General features: G+C 41.9%; 1 protein-coding gene across 5 annotated transcripts in view; it reads right to left on the bottom strand.

The window, feature by feature from the left end:
* The window catches only part of robo1 (roundabout, axon guidance receptor, homolog 1 (Drosophila)), a 307514-nt gene that overhangs the window by 90177 nt on the left and 197053 nt on the right, over nt 1–20284 (bottom strand). For all 5 annotated transcript variants that reach the window (XM_040130248.1, XM_040130252.1, XM_040130249.1 and 2 more), the window contains one exon: nt 17989–18315. In XM_040130248.1, coding sequence (XP_039986182.1) covers nt 17989–18315 — 327 coding nt within the window. The remainder of the gene's footprint in view (nt 1–17988; nt 18316–20284) is intronic.

Genomic DNA, 20284 nt, shown 5'->3' with positions numbered 1-20284 from the left:
CATCCATCATTTCTGTTTCCGTCCCTTCCCCCATATATCCAGATTCTATCATATCACTACAATGGGATGCTAATTGGTTGCTGTTTGTTTGTTGCTTTGGTTTAATTATTTCTTTAAAATGTTTTTCCTGTCATTTAAACGCTTTCCATCTTTCACATTTTCCAGACGCTGTGGCATTAAAAATTAAAAACATGGTGGTAACTTGGGTCTCTAAAACGCAGAACACAAATACACACACACACACACACACACACACACACACACACACACACACACACACACACACACACACACACACACACACACACACACACACACACAGAGAACATTCAGGAGCTAAAATCATAATTTCGCACACCGGTTTGGAGAATTGAGCGAGGGCATGACTGTGAGGCCACAATGAGAGAAGCATCTAAAGGGAAAACTTATTCGCTACCATCACTGGCCAAGATAGAATTACAGCCTCTCCTTCACTCTCTCCCTTATCCTCTGGGCGGCCAGAGGGACGGTGAGACTACTGACCTGTGTTTTTGCTGCGCAATTCCCAGTACACCCCTGAAGGACACAGACCTCAGCATATCAACAGAGGACCAAACTGAGCATTTGCGGCAGACATCTGCATGGCGAATGTGATGCGGAGAACCAACTTACAGATACAGGACACAGATGGGGTTTTTGAAGTTTCTTGGCTGTTACCTAGTTAACAAGCCTTTCAATTAGCAGGCAAAGCAATTTACAGCAACAAATATGACTAAACACAGAAAAATGGTTAATTTGGAGCTGAACTTAATTAATGCAATTTATCTTGCTCCCAAGAGAGCTATTCAAAATACTGATTATATATACAAAGAACAACGGAGAGGAAACACAGATTTTAATTAGAGTTGTTTGATAAAACAACTCTTCCGTCTCAGCTGATGTCCTCCTGGCTCCACTTAAATACTCCTCTGCATTAATCAGGCATCTCACGGTAGAATAGATTATGCATAGAAGATGTCAGTATAACTCTCCACACATTCTAAAACATGACAAAAACTCTCTACTTTTATTCAACTTCAGTTCCAATAACGGTACTTTTTACTTTGTCTTTATTACAGTGAAGAGATTTCAAAAAAGTAGGATAACAGGCAGGCCAAGCTGATACGAAATAAAGATTAACAATCCCAGCTTTGATATTTTATTTATACATGCAGTAGTTATATGCGCTGCACAGAGCTTTTCAAAGGCTAGGATTTCTGCACAATTTTCAGATTCACCCAACTTAAAAGGTGTTGTGAAATTGACAGTCAAAACAATGCAAAAGCAGACAAACCACCTTCAACATATTTTTAAAATCCATTCACATCCGTGTGGTTTTAGAGCAAGACTTCAAATGATAACTGAAAAGAAGAGAAAAAAAGTTTGATGATCTAATTAAATTAAAATACAAAATAGTAGAAGGCCAACTGTGATGCCTAAGGGGGCTACTGTACTCCAATTACAGATTTGGGTTTTTTAGGTCAAATCTCAGTGGTATAGCCAGGATTTAACTAATATTCAATTACACAGTGGCTTAGTTCTCATATAAGCCAACAGATTTAGCTGTCACTCAGTGTTTGACCGCATGCAGCTTGTAAAACTGGTATAAACGGACATAGTGTTGCGGCCGTGTCAGATGTGTTTAACCTACAAAGATCCTGCATCCTACTTGCACTTCCTGGTGGACATGCATGCTGTCAACTTTGTTTACCAGAGATCTTTTTCACAGGCCTAAAAAAACGTCAGTTTTCAGGCCAGAAAAGTCAAAATTCAGATTCATATTGCCCCGCTGCATAATGCTTCTTCTACTTCTTCAGTGCTGCCATTCTTCAGAATATAGTTTGAAACTTTACGCAAGTACAAAACATTGTGAAGCTGAGAACTGGGGAAATGCAGAGTGTACAGCCCCCTACACAGTAAAGAGGTGTATTGAGGTAGACAGCTCATACCAGCCCACTCTCATACACCATTAGTCCCGGCTGTGTGCTGCACATTCCAGCCCCCCCTGAGTGTGTCGGGGAAGTGGGGCCCCTCCACTGTGGATCTATCTATAGAGTGCTAATCCACCGCTGGGCCATGCAAAACAGGGGACGACCAAACATAAATAAATAAGAATGAGTTGAATCCCTGTCTACTTTTCCCATTTCAATCAAGTGCGGGGATGGAAACCAGACGGCACGGTCACATTCAGGGGTCAGTCCAGGCTCAATTAGAAAGGCCCTCACTGAAAACAGTCTGTGATTATTTTTAAGCCCTTAAAGTGTCTCTCCCTGCTGGCTGAGAAGTGTGGAAGTGGGGCTCAGGGAGATTTAAAGAAAAAAAAAAAAAAAAAGTGGCTTTGCCCCCAAACCCACCTTTCTCCCCACACTGGTTGTCAAAATGTATAAAGTTTATATACAGAGACAGACAGGATTAAAGGTGCAAGGAGGGAGGTCAAAGACAAGGGAAAAGGAGATTGAGGACCCCCAACTCTCTCACTGACAGATACCAGGCGTTGGCAAGTGCAAGGCTGATCACAAAGACCACACTGCTGCGGAAAAAAATACTAAAGACTGCAGGATCACTAATGTCTGGGAACTAAAACCCACTGTATTTACTCTCATCACTCGTTTAGCATTCAGTTCTAGGCCCGTATATTGTATGAGGTATAATGATAGGCACCAGGCTGGGGGAAAAAGAGGGGAAAGGGTGGAATACATGGTGGTGTTACTGGTTCGTATACCCAGGGAGCATCAACGTCTAAATGGTAGTTACTGTACAGTATAACCCCTACTTTTACAAATGATAGCAGCTGAGCCTCAGAGAGGGAGGGATGTATCCTGAACTTAAGTGCTCTTCAGGGACATTATTCCTGCTTTTTGTCTACTACATCAAAGAGATGCAGCTGAAGAGCTTCCATTTCCATTGCTAAACACCATGTACTTTGGCTATATACCTTGCATATCGCTTTTCCCTGACAGTATCCATGTGCATGCACAGATTTGTGAAAATCAATGATCCTGTGGCTGGATATTTCATGTTTCCTATTACTTCATACACTAAGTCTTCCTCAGCGCACATTTGGCTTCCATAAATAACTGAAGAGTCTTGTAAAGCGGTAACCTATTTGAGAACTGGGGATCATTTGGAGTATTTCTTTAAAACTCTGTTTGATAGCGCAGTTCATTTGATTACCTTGATGACGTCCAGCTAGTTTTATGCTCTACAGCTGAACACTATTAACAACTCTACCTCGGTCACATTTCACTCATCACCCAACGTGTAATTCCACCCTGAGCATTATGCATAGGACAACAAAGTTTCATTACTTCAATGCCAATATGGCTATGAAACCTCTGTGGATCAAGAACAAAGGAATACTACTGGTAAGAAAAGGACAGCTGGGGGCAATCGTTGCATGATGGGCAAATGAGGTCCAATAAAAAAACTTCATTTTTATTCTGGCAATAACTTAACCACTGCTTACTGTCTATGTTAGGGGCACTGTGTTCCTGACCCAAGCGTCATACTGTGGCATTGCCCATATCAGCCTGAATACCTCTTCTACTGGTCTAGTCCAGAGACATTTAACCCCGTTAGCCAATTACAGGCCAATGCTGTCAGCAGGACAGAGTAATGCTGAAAATCCCTGATGAATACAGGCATGTTGAGGATATAAATTGGTTTCACATGGAGTCTGGCCATTCATCCAAAGTGCACATACAAGTACGCATATGTGCACACTTCCACACCCACACGCATCCCTGCTGGAAGATATTCCCTTGAGTCTCATCTGTCTCACTTTGTTTCACAAAGTCATTTGTGTCCTTTTGCAGAAAAGATCTTAGTGATCATCTGTTTAATTTAGTATTAGAGGAGTAGGAGTAGGAGTAAGAGCAAACGTCTTTTAACTTGACATCAAAGCTGACCGATGAATATAGTCCCAAAAGTACTTAGCAAGTATGAAAACTTGCTACAGACCAAGTGGAGATATGTGACTAAGATGAACAATTAGTACTGTATTTTATCCTCTATTCTAGGGGTTCTACCTCAGAATAGTTCTAAAGGTATAAACAGTCTCATCGGGGCTCGGTGAAGAGAAAATCTGTTGCAGCTTATGTGAAAACATTGGAAAAATATGTATCAGTTCCCTTGATATTCCCTGTGTCTTCAAAGGTTCCCCCAAAACTCCAAGACAAGACAAATAGGCTGTTAAGATAAAATATTGTCCTATTACTTCACTGAATTCCTCAGCATTCAGAGGGTTAAGGTAATACAGGTATGTACTGTATTTAATGTCTAGTCTACCATTTCCTTCCAACAAATCTTTTGTCTAAAGGTTGGAAAGATGCTCATTCTCCATCTGTGGGTGAGAGGATTAACAGACGGGCTAAGGGAGAGTCTTATCCCACCTTGCAGAGTTAATCAGACAGAGACACAAAGCGCTGCTCACTCACTGCTCTGTAGAGCAGCGGAGTGCGAGACAGAGGCATCTGAACGAAAAAGCCACACACAGCCCCCTTGCCAGACTGTTTGTTTAAAACCTGCTTTAAGGGGTTTACGCTCTGCTCTGCCTGCCCTCAGGAATGAGCGGCCAATGGCAACCAGAATTTCTATGAAACTATGACACTGCCATATCACTGACATCCACATTGTGACATACACACTTTTGTAATAATTGTATGCACAGACTTAAATCTAAAGACTTAAATGACTGAATTTCCCCTCTCCTACATGCCAAAGTGAATGTTATAGGACTCCTTACAACTGTATAGTCAAGATGAATAACAGTTGATGTTCAAAATGAATATATTTATAGTTATATGAGGACAGCTATAATAACATCTGTGTGTCTGGAGGACAAAGCTGGCTTTATGTGGCTTTGCCTCTGGGGAAATAGTTTGAAAGTCGAGCAGGATGAAAGGAAACCATATTTTCTGATACAAGTCAAACTTGAGAGCACTGGAAGAGAAATTCTTTTTGTAGCAAACCAAATCTGAAAAAGTGACCATATCTGTCCGAGTAGTGTGTGATTTACTCATTGCTAAGCATTTGTTCTCACAGCACTGACTTGCCGCAGTCATTGCTGAGACTTATTATTGTTGCTATTTTTCAGAAAATAACTTTTCCACTTTTAGGAAGGGCAGATACAGAACACACAGCCCAAGTACAGAAGGAGACACTAAAGAGTGAATTTGTGTGAAAAATTAAACAATATCAGCTAAACTTTTATTCTACTACAGAAACAAAAAACTTCTCTTTTATGCCCACTTACCATTATGAGGTGGCGGTGTATGTAAAACACCCCAAGCAATTAGAAATTATTGATTTGCAGAATTGACTCAACAACTGTTAATTACAAAGAGCTTCTTGTCTAAATGATTACCTGATGAGATGCACATTTGACAGAAGTAAGCTAACAGGAATCTTGCTAGGGTCAATGTACATAAATTATGAAATATCTGTGCCCAATGGGCTGAAGGTAAGTGTAATTATGGTCTTGAAGGGATATTCAGTGTCATTATGGTACTACTTTACCAACTGATTAGATCAGGAATACACTCCCTTCACTGTGGTTCATATGTGGTGGAGGCTATAGCTTATAATCAAGACAGATAGGAACTAATATAATTAGAGAAAGGTCGAGAGTAGATACAGTTAGTGCTGGTGACGAGAGTTCTTTCATCTTAAAACATTATCATTAATTTTTGCATGTGAAAATGTTACATGCCACAAAGAGGGTACCTAGTCAAGGTAACCTCTGGGGCTGGAAACATCAATGGACCAGGTGCAGGTCAACTGTTCTATTGACGCTGGGAAGCTGAAACGAATCATAGCAACTTCAAAGAAACCACATTGCAAAACACAGAAAAAGAGGACAGTTATAACAGTTGACATCAATCAATAATGGTCTAAGAACCAAAAGCAGTGCTGGAGGGGAATCTTTATTTTAAGCCCCCACTAGGGTATGATGGCAATGAAGCATTTAAGAGCATGAATTACATTTAAGAGCAACTTGCATTTTTGAACAAACTCTGCAGCGACAAGGGATGAAAGCCAGCTGTCAGGCCACAGTGGTAAACGGAGTGATTCACCACTGAGGACAGTGTCTGTTTGCCAACAGCAAATAACCACCTCTGGCCGATTTAGTACCATCTCTTTTTCTTTTCTGCAAACAAAAGCCGTCTGCCACTGAGATGACACGAGCTCTTCTCAGTGGCTACCACTACACCGCCCGATCAAACACAGAGCTGGATGTGGAGCAAGCCCAAAGCCAACACCGTAAAGAACTCTGAACTAACCAAAGCACATGAACACTACATACTGCCAGGCCAACACAGAAGAATTTCATGTGCCTTCTGTTGTGGGTCATTTGCCATCCAGGCAACTACTTTGCAAAAGTGTTCTTTGCATTGGTCATGAAATTAAGTTTATGAGAAAGGCAAACTTAACACAAATGAATACATCTTTTTTAGACCAGACAAGGAAATGAACATATTTTATTTGTTAAAAGCGATACAACATACTTGATACAACAACTCCACATGAAGTCATGAAAGAAACATTAGACTTTAACAGTCTGACGGAGGAAAAGTCCAAAGTCATATAAAAAGGCAGGGGGTTAGGTAAATGGTAACAGAAAATAAACATCACTTTGAGTAACATGAACAGACCACTCCTTAGGCTTGAAGTGGATCAGAACAGGAATCAACCTGCTAGGCCTTCGTAAGCTATTGCTACAAACTGCAGCCCTAACACACAGGAAGGAAAATATTCTAGTAGAACAGACTGGTTTAACATGAGCCAGTGCCATGGGGCTGCCAATGAGTAGAAAAAGCCCAAGGAAACTGTAAAAAAAAATATCCTAGGTATAAGAGCTGAGACTGATGTTTGGGAGATATCTCAGCTGGCAAGTGCTCAAACAACCAACAAATGTAGGCACGTGTACTTATAAACACATGCACTCACAAACAAATGTCAGACAAACACGCATATACACAGTCTCAGGGACACGCACACATACATTCTATGGCAGCATGCATATAGCAAGAGAGTTGCCAGCTGTCGGAGATCTTTGAGAGAACAGAACACCACCTGTCCCCTTATCTTCCCCTTATGAGCCGAGAGCGAATCTCCGTCCAACTGGAGCCACCTCCTTCTACTCTCTCCTCCTATGCTTAATGGCAGCTTGTCTGCTATTTACTCTTTAACAATTTATCCCTGTCTTTGTTGTTCCTTCCCATCTCTCCGCCTGGGTTTTTGATCTCAAAGCACCAGATTCCATGCAATTATTTTAAATCACATCAAGGCTTTTCTGACAAGAGTAATCTAAATGTTATACATGTAGTCCTGGTTGTGATGAGACCTGGTGAGGTTTAGATTTGGGTAAAGGTGGACAGTTTTATCACATGTTTCTCCTGTTGCTGCCACATAGGAATTTGGCCATCAGGTCAGAGACAGTGTGTGTGGGATGGGGTGCAAGGTCAACATTTCTCTGTCTCTGTGTTTACATTATCTCACCCTACACCTCTCTTTTCTCTGTGCCATTGTTTTGCTTTTGGTTGGCTGAGTATTTGGGTGCAGACAGGTTGATAGAAGCCAGGCTCAAACACGGGCAAAGTCAAACCACAGCTAAACCCGGTTTTGCTGCTTTCTGTGTAAACACAAGCTAATGTGATACACTCACAGACCTTTCAGAGTAAGCGTGGTGGGCAATGGATTTTGGTCCTAAATGATAGAACAATCAGTCCTAGTTGGAGACTCTGGGGTTAAAACAGAGTTACTCAGCTCTGCTACAGTCCTTGTGCTGATGTAGAGCACATTGTTAATGGAAGTTTTGCTTGAAGCTGTTAATATAGGGGAAACATTCTTTCAATCTGTGCTGGCAGCTAGTCGGCCATCGGTCAAATAACAGCAACATGTGCAGTTGCCAGGTAGCCAGCCGCAGGGAGAATACATATATGATGGCAGTGCTAATGGGCCAGAGTTCCTCTGAGTAATACACACACACACACAGACGTCCCTGTTCATACTGTACACACATGTGCACACTGCGCAGGAGCACGTTAGCCTGGGAAAGACTAGAGGAAGAAACGAGTGATGGCCTAACCAGCTGTCTAAGAGTTCTGGTCTGAATCGTGGAGGCCAGGCTGAAGCTTTTCAGACAATCTGAGCATCACTATAGCAGATGGAGGTCACACTGGGTAGCATAGCTAAAATTAAACCAACTGCTTATCATGAATTAAGATGGGCCCCCGGGCAGGGAGCCTGCAACCTACAGGGTTGAGGCGGGAGCTGGGCAGGGAGTTCCAGGCCAGCAGGGACCAGATTGCAGCTGAGGAAAGGTTTCATGAAATCAGCAGGGTCCCCTCTTTCTCAGAGCAGTCACTCCAACTCCTCTGGGGTTGAAAGTGAATTTGCATGGCAGTGGTGAACCTTGGGTAATGTGATTAAACCCTGGCAACACACTGAGCGATGATTAACTTATTCTCTCCCCTCTCTGTGCCCTTCCATGCTGCTTCTTGCATCTCTGTCAGGCAATCAATAAGCTATTATAGCTCCAAACAGTGGGGTAAATTAACTTACGGCTCCACCTGCAGAGTCGGCACTCTCCACTAATCCCATTGGCATGGAAAAACGAGACTGGACGCAAAGGCCAGCTCCTGAGATCATCTGCTACAACACCCTGATTATCAGCATGATGTTTGCACAGAAAACAAACCAGGTTCTGAGGTCCAAACATGGCACTTGTGGTTACCTTGCAAGGCTCTAGAGAAGTAGTGGAGTTGTACAGTGCTTCTTATGAGGCTGCATTACAAGCACAAGAATGGGATACTTGTTAAATAAGTGTTGAAAACCAGCATTGGTGAGTGTCAAATCACCAAAGGTATTTTCAGGGAGGTGAAGAACTCTGGGAAAAGGACTAGTTAGATCCTGCCCGGTCACTGAAGGTCTTTCTATCCCATCCATCAGATGGGAGCCAATCGGATAAATGGAGCTGAGGCACCACTGACAGATTAGAATCTGATACTGGTGCAAAGCGGAGAAAGAGAGAGAGGTCTGGAAGGGAGAATAGAAATGTCACCCCCAAGCCTAACAGCAGCACTGTGGTCATACAATACCGGGCCTCACTGAGTCAGATGTCAGCTATTTCAAACTTATCCACAGCAACACTAACTCCTGTTTGAATTTTGAATGGAGCTCTCTACTTTTCTCCTTTTACACATGACATCCCCCTGTCTGTCTTTTATCCAGCTCTTTGCAGTATATGGTTACATGGAGATCCTTTTGTGTCCTTGCCACACCCTGTTTAGAAAGGTCAAGCAGGCACAAAGAGGAGGTGAGGGTGTATCTGTTCTATTCACCACGTGGTCAAGCTGCCCTTCTCCTTATGGTCCTAATTAGACTATTGTATATGTTTTAAATAGACTATTGTATATGTTTTACATACACTCCACTATGTTCAACAAACGTGCAGTTGTGTTGTAGTTAAGCCTGAGGTGCGTAAACAACATAATCTAAGTAAATAAAATGAGACAGATGTTTAAACAAGTCCTTCCAGATATGACCTGCATACTTTCAGTTATGTTCAGTTTTAGTTTGTTGCTTTTTTTTGTTCATCCATTTCTTTTTATGTCCTTTGTCATTAGTACAACATTACTGTGGTAATGAAGTCAAGGCCTTCATTTGTCAAGTGAGACCTAGTATGCGGAATATCGGGGGATTATGAATGAACTGCTAGCATTACAGAAAGGTCAGGATAACAGAGAGCTTGCATAAGAACTACACGCCATAATGAGCAACAACTCTCGCCCATACCAGTCCTATTTTAGGACACGCTCTTGTATCTGTGACATGACAAGGAGAAACTCATTTTCTCCCAATTGTCACTTTAATGATCAGATTAGCTACTACAGCAACCAAGGGCAATTAGATGACAATTGAATGCCATCATGTACCCCCTGTTTGCATTTGCCATTGACTGATGGCAGGGCTGTGACTATCCACAGTCAGCAGCAAGTAGGCTGCATTTCATTTGTAGTCAGATAGCACAAGGCAGATCATTATCAGTGTTTGGGTCTACTGCTTACCTCACCAGCTCTTCCTGCCTGTCACGCTCCAGGCTCAGCAACATGATACAACTCTGATGAAATTTCAGACGTTTTTTTTTTTTCTCCCCCTTTTCCTGTCTCTTCTCCTTCACAGAGGCCTTGGAAATACACCCCATGTCTCTTGCCTCAACCTTTCTCTCTATCAATTCATAGGAGATTGAGGGAGGGAAAGCAACATAGTGGGGAAAAAGTAGGTGGAGAAATAAAGATGAGAGGAATAGAAGACATGAATGTTTAAAGGGAAGATATATCAGATGAAGGCTGATATAGCTGTTTCCTGTGTTATCATTCTATTGAACCTGAACAGAAACAACCTGCCTGCCTATGGCTACTGTTGGGCAACCGAACCTTTGCTTCCCAACACGCCAACAAACACTACAAATTTACAAATCCATATACATCCATGTCCAGTATAAAACAAAGATGTGTACCATATACTCAAATCAAAGATGTCACAGTTCAGTGTGAATGTCACTTAAATATCCAGAACCTAGTAGGTGATTATTACTGTGAAATCAAATGCAGATAAACTGTATGTAGTTTTACTTAAAAAAAATAGTACTATAAATTGTTTTGTTTATTCGGCAAAATCAAGTGAAACTCATCAGTATTTTGGGACAAGCTTGTTGAGTATGTGCCTGATATCTCACTGCTGTTGTTTTGTACCCTTGCTGTTCTTTAAACAGGAGTTCACAGCTAGATGTCTGAACTTGGCTGAGAGTTAGAGGGTAGCTGAAAAGCTCAATAGGTGGTGAATTGGTGGTCTGTGTCCTGGGAGTAAACAATGAAGACAAGGGGGGAAAAAAAAAAAAAAAAACATCACAAGGTCTGTGCAGGCTCACCTCAGTGTGCCTTTTGAGCACATTTTTCTAACTTTGCCAAAATGTTGGCTGAAAATCCCTGAAGTTCCAGTTTCCAAACCCCTTAATCCTCCCTAACTCCATCGTCTCGGATCGAGGAGCACGATAGAAGGTTTCAAGTAAGGGCTTAACCCAGGTTTAATAACCAGAGCATGTCCGCAGAGCTGAACGCCTCGTCATATGACCAGACAGCAGAATGCAGGCACGTACGCACACACAAACCTCACAGACACATAAACACACATACGCACAGCCTCTGTAGCCACAGGAGAGGCTCAGACCAACAGGAGATTACAACTCACAACAAGAGTAATACCCCGGTCTCTGGAGAAGAAGTGGAGATTAGAGTCAGCAGCATACATTCATCTGGTTCTCTCAAGCACTGACACCCAGCTTCCCACCAAGAGCGGTTATCACACATAGATCAGAGTCAAATAAACACCTCAAACAAATATGGAAACATGTTGAGAAAAGATGCACATAAAAATACACTTACTGCACACTGAAACCCGCACACACACAAACAAGGTATATGGTTTTTAATAGGAGAGGAAGTGAAGGTACTCTCCTATCAGTGGTCCTCCAGAGTGGTAGTAGAGGACTACTGGACTCAAGAGCTCACATAATGTATCTTATCTGTTGTAGACTAGCACTTCATAATGTTAATATCATGCTTCACTATCCCAGGACCCAGCACCCATCCTACCCATGTGTTCTGAACCATAGCCAGGGGTAAGGATTACACAGAGATGAATAAGCAGTAACTTTGGTGACCAGAAAAAAAAAAAAAAAAAGCTCTGACGCAGAAGAGTTTAGGGGAATGGCCCAGACACCCGGAAAGTAAGCTGTGCAATAGCGCTGCTTTTTCAAAGACATCCTGAGATATCTTGGAAATGTCATCATGTGTAAATGGATGGACTGCAAAAACCCCCGAAGAAAAGAGGAAAGTGCTTAAAGTGGACTCCGTAAGCGAGCATTCCCTTCCTTGTTAACAGGGACAAGCCATTTCCTACATGAATGCACAGTGAGAGGAGATCTGAAAGGAAAAAAGAAGTACATCTAATGTATTTCATTCTTTTTTTTTTTCTATTGAGAAAGATCAAACAGGCAAATATCTATCACACTAAAGAGACCAACTCAAGTTTTGCCCACTGAAAGGTATTTTAGGTTGCCATTAAAAAGAACCTTATTTACTTAGTGTCTTTGTTTATTGTTTTATGGTGCAATTCCCTCCCAAATTCCACTGATGACAAACTGATAATGTACAGCTGATAAATAAATAAACAGTTGATAAAGATGCAGAGTGGGAATCACGGGGAATCACATGAAATTATTTCTACTGTTTTCTTCTTTCTTTCTTTTAATTTGGATTTCCCTTGTCCTAAGATTTCACACAGTTCCCAGCCTTGTCTTCACCTTCTGTTGTCTCCAGGAAGAAAAGAGATAGGGGGAGGGATGAAGGGTGTTCTGGTGTAGGCTGTCACAGACAGGTGGAGCATGGAGTGATTCATGGGAGGGATAGCTGGCTTCTTTACCCATGTCTGTGCCTCATGTAGAGACTCCTTCACACAACCCTCTGCTGGACATTGTTCCCTAGACCAGTTTACGCACACTGACAGATTGATGGAATCAAACACATACACACTCACACACTCCTTAAACACAGGAAGTCTTGCCTCACCCAGTCTTAGTCTAATGATGGCTTCATTCTTATATACACCAATCCATTCATACCACTTTCTCTCACTCTGCAGGGTGTGTGATCTCTTTAGGCATGGTGCCAGTGTTCGCTGTAAAACAACACAAAGCGCCTAAAACGCTTAAAAAGCCGCCCTGCTTCTCTGCTCTGGCTCTTAGCCACTGCTCTACTGCGCTTTCCCTTGGTGAGCATTTTCAGAGCTTGGCCTCGCATCTAGCCAGCAGTATTGGTTTTGGTGGGGGAGGGCTATGTGCAAGGTTATTCTTGTGAGTTTGTGAAAACCATGCTCCAAAAAACCCTAAATCGGTGTGACATTTGACAGATTTTTACATGACTGAACGAGACATGAGCATCTTCTTTCCCTTCACTCCAGGCTACTGTCACTGCAGGGAGTGACAACTGAATTTCGGGTTAGTTATGTCAGCCAGGAAATTTGAAGGTATGCATCCAGGTCACTAACAAGCACAGCATGCCATCAGAAGCAACACACATTTCTGTAATGCCAGTCTTGCTGCGTATCACAGACATTCTGTCCTCAAAATGGGATTAAGGTATTGACCAAACACAGCAAATAGATACTACAAGTTAAATTACATGGATTGCACTGATTTACGCAAACACCCTGATGTGCTAAATATGCAAGATTAAACAGACTACACGCAACATGCATGATAAAAATCTGCATACAGGGTTTCAAAGACAACTTGAAATGCATTGGCTGAGCGTATCTCTTCAGCAGAGTTTTCCCAAAAAGACTAAGCTGACAGTTGTGTGTGTGAGGGGAGCGTAACTAGACAGTAGCCAGTTGTTTCGCATGTACTGTAATTTCAAGATTAACAGTGCTGAACTAAAATAGCCTTGACCAGTGGCACATACCCAGCAACTATTCAGACAAGATAAACAAAACACAGTTTATTAAATGAATATACTGGGATTTGTTTTAGGGCCAAAAGCACGCATGCAAACCTTTAGTCACTTGTATAAAACAGAGAATTTTCTTAAGGAACAGAGTTCAGTGTTGACAGCCACACACAACACTGGACTTTGAGGTTGTGGAAGGGGTCTGCATTCCAACATAAAACAGATTGGAGTGGAGCCCAAGGAGAGTCTGTGGTGTGGAGCCTACGCCTCAGCTGCATGTTGACTCATGAAGCAGACCCTGGCTGTGCCGTTTGCACCAATTTGCTCTGAACCTCCCTGAGACAAATAACTGCCACAGAGAAGTAACACACTCTGCCTCCAGTCTCCTGGCAGCTTGCCAGCACACTGCTTGAATCTGCTGGGGTTTTAGCTGTCCCGATTTTTTATTGGTCTGCTCTGGCTCTCTCACTCTCCGCTGCTTCTTTTGCTCTACCTCACTCACTCTCTCTTTTTCTTCACCTCATGGTCTCATTTTATGCCGAGCAGAAAAAGGAAGTTAAAAGTAGTCTACGTGACACCCGAAAATAACAAAACATTGGGGACAGATTTGAGCTAAAAGGCAATGGAATTCAAAGACAGAGAGCTGCTGCACTCTATTGCCACTCTCGTAGTAAATTGATGGAAGGCAAACACCGTGACAAATAAATAGTCACTCTGCCAACAGGTAGTAGAGGAAGCTGTCTCAGTCTAAGGGCTTGTTCCATCTTAGTGGATAGTAGTGGAAAAATAATGAAGTTAGGAGGAGAGACGGGTGAGGGCAGGGGAGAAAGAAATGCGAAATAGAATAAACTCAGATGTTATGTGTCATGAGGAGGGGTTCAGTTTGGGAGGGGTGGAGCTGAAGAGGACAACATAAAGACCCCGAGTCTTTGAGAGCCAACAGATGTAGTACAAGGGATTTCCTGCAAGAGAGACAGGCGGATCCTCAGATCGGGGGGAGGTGGCCAAGCTGCCTTTTGACTGGCGCATGCCAGCCGACTGTCCTCCGCTTTGCAGATGACCCTTAGTAATGGCTCCAAATCTGTCAGGAGGAACCCTGCCTCCTTCAACACATCCAACGCACCGACCTTCCCCCACTAATCATAGTCCGCAAAGCCAGCTGGCTGCGCACGGCGAAGGAGATTTCACAGAAGCATCAAGATCAATGAGAGTGTGAGATAAACTTGGCAGAATAGAGTTATATGCAGTGGACCAAATTCAAGTCAACATGCCTTTGCTCCTGTTGTTAGTGGCTGTAAAAAGTAAACCTTGCCTCTGGAGAGAGGAGTCTGTGTGTGTATATAAGGCCTGCAGCCAACCCTGTGCGGTCAGCACCATGAAGCCAGCCAGGCCACTAGACAGCAGGCCCTGAGGTTATCGCCTGCTCAAGTGCAGCAGTGTGCCGTCCATTACCTCACTTTACTATCTCCGCATCCAGGAAAAGGGAAACAGTCTATTCGTGGAGCCTCTCAGGGCCTAATGCAGAGCACTTGGTAAAGTAAACTAATCTGACATATGACAGAGCATACAGTATACTGTACACATATTGTATTGTGCCTATGTGTCTGTGAGTAATTGTTGAATAAGAGTGGGCACATTTATTTCTTACTGGTGACTACATTGTATTCGTACCCACAAAAGAGAGAAATATTAATGAATGAATGACTGTATTTATTTCCATATTAGTGGAATAGTGGTAACATATTTCGATCATGGTTTTCACAAGGGCAGCATCCAAAGATTTTGAAGGACAAAATCTAAAACATACTTAAGAATTCTGTCGTGCTTTTAAGAAAACTAGCGTTTATAACATGCTGTGCAATATTTTCATCAAAAATAGACTGTGCCTCAGTTTTAAGGGCATTAAGCTATTATCTGCTATAAATATATTTTCTATTTTTTTCAATTGCTTTTCAATCCTCTTACGGATCTCTAGCATTTTCTTTGTTCAGCGTTTGTCGAAAACATGAATGGCATCTAAAGATGCACAAGTCATGGAAATATAATTGTTCCAGATACTTTTAGTATCAATATAGACAAATTTCAACGTGGCTTTACACTTAGTTCTTTAACAACTGGCACTTGCTGAACACAAAAGAAGTTCATTATTTGAAGATGACATCCCTAATACAAAGAAAACAATAACACAATGAGAAAATAATCCTATCTTCATTTTATTTGAATATACAAGGCAAATAGGATTCATGGTAAAGGCATTAGCCTTGGCTTTGGGTTAAGAGGCTGAGATAGAGAGATTGTGGGCTGTATTGTACATGTGGTTAATGATAAACCAAACAAACTGGGTTAGCTCTCTTAGCCTGGCAAAACAGGACTTGTTGAAACTTGGATTATTTTAACAATCGCTGGTGAGTAAAGAAAACTGTAAAAGCCAGGCTCTTAGAATAACATTTCCAAAAAGCTGTGTTTCTAGCTTTAAAAGTGAAAACGTTAGAGGGGTAAGTAAACACAATTAAAACCACGACTTCCTGCTTCGGAGTTTCATTGGAAATTAAAAGCTTGGTTGTACCTTCACGTAACTCTGAGTCTTAGTGAAACAAACTGTCTACAAGAGTCAGCTCATAACAGTATTGGTATGACAAGTATCTTTAATGACAACAAGAAATACAAAATGCTTTAAACCTTCTTATATACCCTCATGGGTCAGATTTATGGCTTGTAGTTTGTTCACTCTGCCTTGTAAAGAAATATCTGTGTTTCTGGGCTTATTCTTCCCCTACAGCAGGGTTCCATCCTGGTTGCTCCGACAACATAATTATACGTAGTTAAGCATGTGTTGCAGAGAGGGGAGTGAGGGACACCAACTAAGCGAGAAGGAGAGAGAGGGCTGGAGCACAGTGGCTTGTCATTACGGGTCTGTTTGAACCTTATACAGAATAAACAGCCCAAACTTGAGACAGAGCCAATGGTGCTCTGTATTCTGGTACTCGCAAGTTCCGCCAAGTGTCTTTTTTTTCTACTTGAAAAAACCCACCTCTGAAATACACGTTGTCTATCATCTACTACTAGGGAAAATATTTTTTTACACTATGACCAGTGGAAACTTGTAATACGTGCTAAAGTATTGAGTTCTCTTGTATTTTTCTTATATTTATTTTTCATATAATTAATTTGCTTCTTAAGTAGTTTGGACAATTAAATTTAAATTGTGAAGAACTGTAATTTTTATCTCATCTTGACCACCACTCTGCACTGCATTTATGCAGCACATCTCCTCTCTGATCATCTGAAGGGATACTTCTACTCTCAGTTCAAAAGCAAAGCTCATGGAATACACCATAAAAAAAAGTTTATGGTCGGGCGGCCTCTAAATGTCTCTGATCTGATGCTTCTCACTTTACGTTGCATAGCTGAAACTGAAGACGGAAAATATCGAAAACAGCATTTCTAGCACGACAATTTCGTCTCATCTGTATAGGCTACGCCAGAGATCCCACTAATATGGCCTAAATCCAAAACTACACAGCAACACCTCATACCCAAGACGATTATCCTCAATAAGCCAGCAGCAAATGCCCAGCCCCGCAACACCCAAACTCCACATTCACTCAATCACGTACACATTCAAACACACACACCATTCTTTCTTTCCCCATCTTGATTAGATTACAGTGAGCAGGCTGGTGACAGCCTCTGGGCATGCTAGACGAGCAGTTGATATCTGAGCTTTTCTTCCTCAGCCTCCACTCTCAGCCAGTCAAGAGAGCAAAGAGATAATATACCTGAAGAGATGGTCCCACCAATGAAAGCACCCTTTAAAGAATCATGGGAACCAATTTGTCACAAAAAGACTAAATTGTTTAGAAAGATTATTTACTCTTCCTACATTGCATACCTGCTGACCGCCAAATATTCTCCTTGCTATTATGTCTCCAAGCCTGCTTGTTGCACACAAAGATGTTTAAATCCACTTTATAGCAAGCTAGCCTGTCGTTGCATGAGTGTAGCAGACAATAAAATAAATCACAGATACTTCAATGAAATAAGTGGGAAAGCGCTTTCTTAAAAGATGACTAAACACAGACGCAATGATTGCATTCCTTTTGATATTAAGCCTTCTATTTATATCCATCTCCCTGTCAAAAAGCAGAAGAAGGGGCAAAACAGAAAGGGCTTTGTTCTCATTGTAGCTCCTGACCACCTACCAAGGGCCCTTTAGAGGAGCATTTACCCTGGAATGATCAGGCCACTTCTCCACGAAGGCTCTGCAGGACTGCAGAGACTGCTGGGCCAAATGCATCCTGCCCATCTCCTGAGAGATTATCCAACTCAATGAATACATTGAGTACAGAAACACTGGAAGAAACTGGAGCCTGCTGTTCAGCGGCGTCTAAACCCAAACTCTTCCATTCCTATCCACATTAGAGGCCAAGGAAAAAATAGGGAGACATGCTGCACTTACTGGCTACTTCAAGTGAAGCATTGTGGCTCACTGCCTCTCCCAGGTAGTTGCGGGCAACACAGACGTAGGAACCTTCGTCCGGCTTGCTCCGTCGACCATGGACGATCCGTAAGAAGAAGAGGGAGCCACTGGGCAGCAGCATGCGCTGAGAACGGGGATTGTCCCTGTCTGTTTCCACTCGTTCTCCATCCTTGTACCACTCCACTGTCGGGGTTGGCCGCCCCTCTGCCTTACAGTTGAGAGTGGCTGGCTCCCCTTTGGAAACAATCAGGTCAGATGGGTGCTCCACAATCCGGGGTGGGGTGTCCTCTTGGCGCAGACGGGATCCTGAGAAGAAAATGATAAAGATGAAAGTTCACATCTCCAAGGATTTTGAATTGATTCTGAAGTCATTATTTAACTCTGTTTTAAAATAAAGGATACAGGGCCCATGTTGCTTTGCTCAATAGGACAGTTTTAAAGGCAACTATACCAATGTAATTAGTAACTGATGCTTGGCATCTTTTAAATACCTAGCAGAGATCCCTTTAGGGTCAGTAAATGTGTTACAGCTGCTGTTACAGTGCCGCAATTCAATTCTTTAGTACGCTTATATTTGGGTTCATGTTCAAATTGTTGACCTTTCTTTCATGTAATACTATAGTGCCTTTTTGCGCCTGTCGATCAGCTATTCAACGTGTTTGGATGAGCAGTGTACTGTATAGACTTGCGTTTAAATACAGAAAATATAATTTGAAAGTAGTGGAACATATTCTTTAAGGTACAATAACAGGTAATGCTGATAAGTAGTAAAGTAGTAGTAAAGACCAAATAAATTACCAATCTGTGTGAGAAGTCACCCTTTAATTACAGTAAGAGCTCCTTTAGCAAAGCTCCGCACTGTTCCACCCAAATGACTCTGTCATTTTTCACATCAAAGAGCAGAAAAGAATAAAAAGAAGGCAACAGTAAACAAGAATATGACACACCTTAAAGTAATAGGAAATTAAGAAATAAACGAAAAGATATAGATGTACTGCATAGCTTAGCGATACGAAAGGAGCAGGAAGCAAGAATGCACTATTTAAGAAAGACAGAGCAGCCAACAGCAGTGCCAACAGCAGTGCCAAAGAGGTTAATATCCCAGTGCTATCTCAGGTCATTATTATTGCTCTCTGACTAGTCAGCTGTGGCTATCAAACCTGCTTTACATGCAAATTAGCTTCCTGTTGTTAAGTCCTGAAGGGTGGTTGTGAATGCATTGTGTGCCTACACAAAATAGTGTGTGTGTTTGTGTGTGTTTGTGTGTGTGTGTGTGTGTGTGTGTGTGTGTGTGTGTGTGTGTGTGTGTGTGTGTGTGTGTGTGTGTGTGTGAGCGAGAGAGAGAAAGAGAAAGATAGTTCTTCCGTCCTTGCAATATCTCCCAGCATTGGCCTTTGGAGCTCGTTCAGCAACAATTAAAAGAGAGTCGGATCTAATTGGAGGCAGAGGCCCGCAATTAATTTACCCAGCATCCCGTGAACTTGCCACACTACCTCATTTCTGTGCCCTCTGTCCTTCCCCGTTACCCTAGAAATCTTCTGCTGAGAAGGCATCTTCTTGTGGTTGCCACGTATTTTAGGTAAAGTCAGCATAATTAGTGACAGCTCTGTGGAAAGATTAATCACTTCAATGGAAATGTGTAGTGTGGTCACTTAATTAATCTAGTAACCCAACGAAGGACATCGTTATCATGAATCTTTTCATGTAATTCCTAAACTAACACTTATGACAGGCTAGGGCTGTGGAGACTGTTTGAAAATTAATTGATCAATGGTGATCGTTAGAAATAGACTAACTGTTATCAGGGATGGAGTTTTTACTTAAAGGGTTGACTCTGGGCATGCATCTTCTACACCTGTTGTTCTTACACGATTCTTACACAAACACTGGGTTGTCTCTTGAGATTTGATGTAGTCTCCTTCTTCGTATGCAGTTTCATGTTTATATGCTGCACACGTGTTTTCTAAAACCGTTGGCCACAAACTGCAGTGGTTGTGTATGGCTGGAATGACAGTGGAAAAAAATTACTCTTAATACATTTACAGTATTTTCAGATAGCCTAGAGTTGAAAATAATTAAATGAGATCCTTGCACTTAAGATGCTGGAATATAAAAGATGCAGTGCAATGGATTTTATGCTATATAACACTGCATTCAAAACTTGCCAGAAGATTAACTGCTACTCTATTTTGAACAACATGACAAATAAGACAAAAGTGTTGCTGAAAAATCCCTGAAATTCTAAAACTTTCTTGCTCCTGCATTTTATTCTATA

This window comes from Xiphias gladius, chromosome 7 (genome assembly GCF_016859285.1).
Source record: "Xiphias gladius isolate SHS-SW01 ecotype Sanya breed wild chromosome 7, ASM1685928v1, whole genome shotgun sequence".
In the NCBI taxonomy this organism is placed as follows: Eukaryota; Metazoa; Chordata; class Actinopteri; order Istiophoriformes; family Xiphiidae; genus Xiphias; species Xiphias gladius.
The sequence above is the reverse complement of the archived record's forward strand: the minus strand, read 5'-3'. Positions and strand labels throughout refer to the sequence as shown.